This window comes from Capsicum annuum, unplaced genomic scaffold, assembly GCF_002878395.1.
Source record: "Capsicum annuum cultivar UCD-10X-F1 unplaced genomic scaffold, UCD10Xv1.1 ctg71219, whole genome shotgun sequence".
In the NCBI taxonomy this organism is placed as follows: Eukaryota; Viridiplantae; Streptophyta; class Magnoliopsida; order Solanales; family Solanaceae; genus Capsicum; species Capsicum annuum.
This window is the reverse complement of record NW_025881029.1, coordinates 1-6,942: the sequence shown is the minus strand read 5'-3', so window position 1 is coordinate 6,942 and position 6,942 is coordinate 1. Positions and strand designations below refer to the sequence as shown.

At 33.4% G+C, this 6,942-nt stretch overlaps 1 protein-coding gene across 1 annotated transcript; it reads left to right on the top strand.

Annotated features, from left to right (window-relative positions):
* LOC124885435 lies at window positions 1-3,343 on the top strand (the record flags this gene model as incomplete). The annotated part of the gene is given in 2 exon segments (XM_047404928.1): window positions 1-2,592; window positions 2,687-3,343. Coding segments are annotated over 2 exon segments (504 nt in total). The 3' UTR covers window positions 3,178-3,343.
* Between the last annotated feature and the right edge of the window lie 3,599 nt (window positions 3,344-6,942).

The window sequence follows — 6,942 nt, the reverse complement described above, 5'->3', positions numbered from 1 at the left end:
TGGAGTGAGTTTTAGTTAAATTTTCAACAGTTTTTTTGACTAGTGGGTGGTAATGTTGTTCGGACTCTTCAAAAATGTTAGAGCAACATATAGGTGGAAAGAATTGTAAAAAGGTGAGAAAAAATTGGGTAATAGCAAGTCAAGTCTACCTGATAGTGGTGAAACTCACTTAAGTTGTGTGGTTGATATGTAGCGTTAAATCACGGGAAATGGAATTTAACTTGTTGATGGTGCAGTGTGTGATTTTTCTGCTGAGGATTGTAAATACCTCGCATTAAAGGACGATATATGTAGAATGTAGAATGTAGAATTTAGGATTAGGATTGGAGTGAACTTCAGATGAACTTATGACAGTTTTTTGACTAGTGAATATTAGTAGATGTTTTTGAAGGGAAAGAGTTTTTAAAGTTTAGATGGGCTGAGAATTTGGTAAGATGTGTTGAATGCATAATTTTTCAGTTGCGATAACCGGATACCTGCTGAAACTGCACTAAGTTGTGCAGTTGATACCTAGCATTAAATCGCAGTAAATGGATTTTACCCTGGTTGATGTGCTATTTTTAGAATTTTCGAGTGGCTACGGTGTTTATGATTAGGGATAATTTGAGGCTAATTTTTAAGAGGCTTGGACTAGTAGGTAGATCTGTTCAATCTGTAATGAACTTACAGCAATTAGCATTTGGAAGATATTAAGCTAAATATTGAAATGAATATGACCTGAGAAGAGTGGAATGAATTTAGAGGATTCATATAGCAGATGATAACTATTTGAGATTGAGCATAGTTGCTTTACTTTTCCAACTGACAGTACCAGGGACCTGCTAACTCTAATAAGGAATCTGTGAAAAAGAAATTTGTGATTTGGTAGAATGCGCTCTTTACTTCATCGCTCTACCTCACAGTTCAGGCTGCTATTCTTATTTTGTATTAGGAATTTTTCTAACGGGCAGAGTTCATTTTATAGTATAGAATCATTTTTTCGTGGTAAGACACTCAGTTATGGCTTTAAGGGGGAGGGAGGTTCTCACCTCTCATTTGTAAAACCAAGTTGAGCTACTTCTTTAACTGGTGTTTTTGGTCTACACAAAATTGGGTTGTCGCAGAGGTTACAATTCTTTTTGTCACTACCTAAGTCAATATTGTGTATCAGTAGTCAATGCTTTTTTTTTTTGATAACCGTGGTGTCCGGGCCAGCTTTCGTGCACCTCGACTAAATTCACGGGATGCCTGTCACCTCCAACGACATATATTAGGTAACTCAGTTCCCCAAGGCTAGGACAAATGACAAGAATAACCTAGTGCTATTTTGTCTTTGTATTTGAACCTGAGACCTTGGTCTCATGTTCTGAACCCGTTTCATTGACCACTAGGTCACACCCTTGGGTGCATCAGTAGTCAATTTTTTCTTAATTCTCGATAGTCTCCCTTAGAGGTTTTTTCCCTTGATAAGGCATAGTACTTTATCAAAAAGAGAAGTACCAAGAAGGGTTTATATGGAAAGTCCGCTCAGCTGGTAACATGAACATGAATTATATTCTATTCTAATTCTATATTCTTAAGAGAATACCCCACCCTAACCATTCTTTTAAGACCACTAAGCTCATAGTTTTAACCTTTTTCCATCTTAAGAGAATATTTGCTATAATCCTTTTGCAAGCAGCAGCAAGCTTGTTGAAGCAAAAGCTATTGGTAAATTTCTTTAGCACAATTCTCTGGTGCTTCCAGTGGTTGGTCATTTAAGGTGTCAACGATGATACTATCAGTTACTTGCTTAATAACAAGTCCGTTGGTCAAGTGTGTGCATTTTTTAACCTCGTGCAGGGGTTGGATATTAACGCATTTTCCACGCTGTGTTAGAAGTAATTATGCAACTTCTTGAAGCGTTAGGCGCCAAGTTGTGTAAAGAATTCGCTGACTTAGTGCATTACATGATTAATTATTTAAGTTCATGTTGTTGTGAACTTGCGCTATCAACATGTTGGATGCTAAGCCTCTAGTTATGCAACTTCTTGTAATGTTAGGGTCGGGTTGTGTAAAGAATTTGTTGACTTAGTGCAGTACATGGATTAATCACTTAGATGCATGTTGTTGTGACTTGAGGAGTTAACATGTTTGGTCTCTAATAGGAAGAAGTATCTGATATGTAGCATATATTTGAGGATCCTAGTTGTTCATTATCGTGATCATGTTGTAATGGTCATCTCTTGTTCCCTCCAATCTGAACTTGTTTTGCTGGTGCTCTAAAGCTCCAGAGGGACAAGGAAAGAGCCAAATTGGAAAGGAAGAAAGAAAAGAAAAGGGAGAAGAATGAGAGGAACAGAGAGAAGAAGCGAAAGGCAAAGCAGGAATCAAGTTCAAGTTCTTCTCGAATTGGTAATTTGATCTCTGGAGGAGATAATAGGGAGTTGAAAACTAGTCACTTGCAGAAAGATATTGGGAATGAAATTGTTGAGCATTTGGAGAACAGCAGTCTATCCGAGGAACACGGCCAGCCTGTCTGCTCACAAGAACCAAGCTACTCATCTTACGGCACCCAGAATAACAATAAAAGAAAGAAATCTACCTCACCGTTAAATGGAATGCATGGCCATGGTGAGTTATATTTTGTTTCCAACACGCTATAATATTCGTTTATTCAAGTGTGTTTGTTGGTGCTTGCCTTTACATTTCTTTGCTTGACAAGTAGGTACTGTTGTTCGCATTCTAGTGTCGTCACATACGCACGGACAATGTGATATATCTAACAAACAAGACTGCTTCAAAGAAGCCGCTAAACATGAGGCAGAAAGAGCCTCCTCTCCCTTGCCGAATACCAACAACCAATTGTTCTTCCCTGTCATGTCAGTTTCAGGACAGCACTCATTGTCTTCTGGGTGGACAGAGCCAGAGCCCATTGCAGACGACAAGACAACAACTGCTTTTTTCTCCAAATTGCCCGAGAATGATATAGAACTAAGACAGTTCAAGAATTTGATTCTTAACTGTGCTCCACCAACTCTCCACTATGACTACGATGATCAAGATTGGCTGTTCCAAAGAAAGCATAAGTGCACGAGAGTGAAGGAAAAAGGCGAAGTCAGCAACGACATGTCTTGTGGCACCTCTGCATTGTTGCCGCGTGCGCAATACCTTGACGATGCTGAATTATATGCATTCCCCTTCACAATACCTTTTTGAGTTGCTTCTTGTAAATTTGAGCTAGATCCTTCCGCCTAGGGGAGAGATTGTGGAATATCAATCTCATCGAGATCATACCTAATCCCTAAATTTCATGCAGAGACATTTGTGTTATTCTTTTGGTTTTCCTCGGCCAGTAATATCATGAAATCTTTGTGCTGGTCTATCTTAATTGGTGCAATGTCATTCAATATCTTTGGTAAACGAAGCTTCTCTTTCTTTAAACGAACACAAAAGCAAAATATTTTCTTGATAATTGATAGTGCATATTTTAATAAGTAATTGAAGTTTAAAAGATATTTGGTCACTATAATTGAGAGAGCAAAAATACCACAGCACCTTATATTACTAGGAAATCAATTAAACTACGACATGACTTTTGCAAACATTTCAGAATAATTTTAACTTGAATAAGTTGTAGGGGTAATTATTATATTGATTTTTTGGGTTAATCATTAAAAACACATCGTTTTCGTAGTTTTTCTTATTTTTTATTGAGAAAATAGTCAATTACCCCTTCAATCTTTAGTCGAAATCTCAACTACACACAATCTTTACTAAAGTCCCATTACCCCCTAAACATTTTTTTACTGTATTTTATACCTCTCCCATTATTGATCTGTCAATATAAACCAAATAATAACTCATGCGTGTATACACGTGCCTGGGTCCACTCCTATTTTTTCACTTTCTTCCTAAAACGAAATAGGCCATTTCCATGGATAACACACAAATGACACATCTCTCAGCTCTCTATACACACAATCACCATCTTGAACACAACACACAACTCTCTATACACACACTCACCATCTACAACACAACACACAAAAAGACCCACACAATACATAGACTACTATACACAGTCAAACGCGAGAGATGGGAGAAACAATGAAAGAAAAGATGGAGAAAAAGGGAAAAACAGAGAGGGGAGGTCCATCGAAGGAAAAAAAACTTCTTTTTCTCATCTTTCGCCGGCGAAACCACCTTTTAAATCCAAATCACTACCAACTTATTTTTTTCATATTTTTCGGACCAAATCCCGTCAGAAAACAATCGAAAATCCAAATTAGTGACGAAAATGCCTGAAACAAGCCCATCTCGCTATAAATCCACCAGTTCAGTCGAAATCCATCGAAAAATGAACGGAACAGATTTATTTGCGTGTGAAATTCGGTACAGGTTGTTCTTGATTTCGTGGGTTATTAAAGAACGGAAATAGGTGTAGACAAGTTTTTCTGCGATTTGAAAATTAGATGAAAATTCTTCGTGTTCATTTATTATGTTAACAAATTGTGATATTGCAGTTGAGTAGATCGATGAGAAGAAATCTAGCATTTAACTAGTCTGATTTTGCAATTATGGTGAATTAGAAATCCTTCTAGTTGTCATTATAGCAACTTCTTCAATTTAAATGGTGAAAGAGATGAATTCATTTTGTAGTGATCAACATTGCCACAATACGCGCAGACATGTTTGGAGATGAGATTTGGCGTTTGGAGATGAAGAATTTCATTGGGCCTTTTATTAATTGGAGAAGACAACATTAATCAACAATTAAAAATAATGACGTGTATTATACACTAGGCACTTAAAATAATAATTTTAAAGGGTTAATTCTTCAACTCACGCGTCTATTGGGGGTGTTCTCGCCTCCCATGACAGGTCAGCAATGAGAGGGGTATAAAATTCAGTAAAAAAATATTTAGGGGGTAATGGGACTCTAGTAAAGATTGAGTGTGTAGGTGGGATTATGACAAAAGGTTAGAGGGTAATTGACCATTTTCATTTTTTTATTAGTCCATTTAAAAATGAACATCTCTCTCCTCTTTTTACAATTTCTAAGTTCTAAATTTTCACAAGATTTTAAAAATATTCTCATACATTTGTCATGGTCTTTAGTTTAAGATTATATATTTATGCATTCTTTATTATTCTTTACTATCTTATAAACTTCGTGTCAAATTAAAATCAGACGAATAAATTAAAAAGAAGAATAACACACTATAATTATCAACTATTTCTTTTTCTTCCACAAACGATTACCATCTAAGTGTTATAGCACACATCAATTTACCATCTATGATTTAAGCATACATCAATTTTCAATTATTTCCTTTTTATTTGAAATATCATGATACTTCAAGCGAGAAAAGAAAACAATTGATGGTTAAAATATGTATTGAGTAATAATTAGATGATGATAATTTAGATTTTTTATTTCAAAAAAGAACAATTGATAATTAAGTTTTAACTCATAAAATAAGTGTCTGAATATTACTTTGACTATCTTTAGATTCTCTTTTAAAGAAAAGTCATAAAGTTTGTGTCATATGATAAAGGGACTGCGAATTCGAGTAAAAATAACCTCATGTAAAATATAGAATAAGGTTATAATAGGCCATTTAGGGGGGGGGGGGGGGGGGCTTCATAGCTAGTTAGAATTATTTAAATCTATAATTTATAATCTATATCTATAAAAGTGGAAACATCCTTAAAAAAGTGATTTAAACTTTTTACCTTTTATTAAAAAAATTTTCTTAATAGATAAAATTATCTTTTCACTATTTTTAAAAATTATTATTTAATTTTATTAAGGTATCTAATTTAATTTATGAGTCCTTTTAAATGTAGGATTTATTAGGAATAGAAATAATTTAGGTATAAAATTCATGTAATATTCTTCAATTTAGTTAAATTAATTTTCCTTATCTATTTTAACAAGACATTAGTTAGTTAGATTTTTGTTAGGGGGGTGGGGGTCTTTTATTTATTTTATTATTTTCTTACATATTTTAGCATTATAGTTAGTTAGGTTTTTTTGATTGGAGTCTTTACTTACTTTATTAATTTCTTCATATTTTAGCATTAGTTAGTTAGATTTTTTTTTTCCTTAAAAGAAAAAAAAAACTAAGGTCTTTTACTTATTTTACTTTTTCTTTTCTATTTTAATATGAATGTTATTCTTTATTTTAGCTACCGACTCTCAATTGTGGCATTCTAATTTGTAATAGATTTTATGATACAATTTATATATGACCCTTTTCACAATTTTTTTGCAACTAATTTAGTGTACGTGTGTTGCACGTGTATGTCATGACAATATTATTAACTTAAATATTATAAGTGTATGAGATTTGTTGTTCGAAATTCACATTGAAATTTGACTAATTCAAATTCGAAACATGCATGAGATCATACATGAATATATTCTAATGGTTAATATGAACAATATAATTCTATATTCTTCCTTTCCTTGCTTTACACATTAAAATTTTAATCAAGGATCATGCTAAAACAAAGTTCGATACATAAAAAAAAGTCATATGTTAAAATTTAGAGGAGTTTGAATTTAATTATTCAACCACTTTTATAATTTACATGAGAAAAAAAAATAGGTTTGTAGAAAAAATATACCAAAAGAAGCATACACTCAATCCAAAACATGCGATACATACTTTATTAAGCTAGGAAGAAATATGTAGAACCGTAATAAAGTGTCAACGTTTTTCTAACCAAAGATCTTTAAAATCTTTAGGCATCTTTTTGACTTCAAATCCTCATTCTGTGGTAATCATTTAACAGATAAATTTAAATCTATAAATCTTGATATATATACTATAAAACTTGGAGTCTGAAAGATCGATAGAACTTTTATTTAAATAAAGAAAAAAAAAAAGGAAAGGTCTTGACCTTTGATTTTCTAACTACTTCATTAAACAACAACACGTTTGTTTCATCCAATTTATCTATCAGAATCTTCAG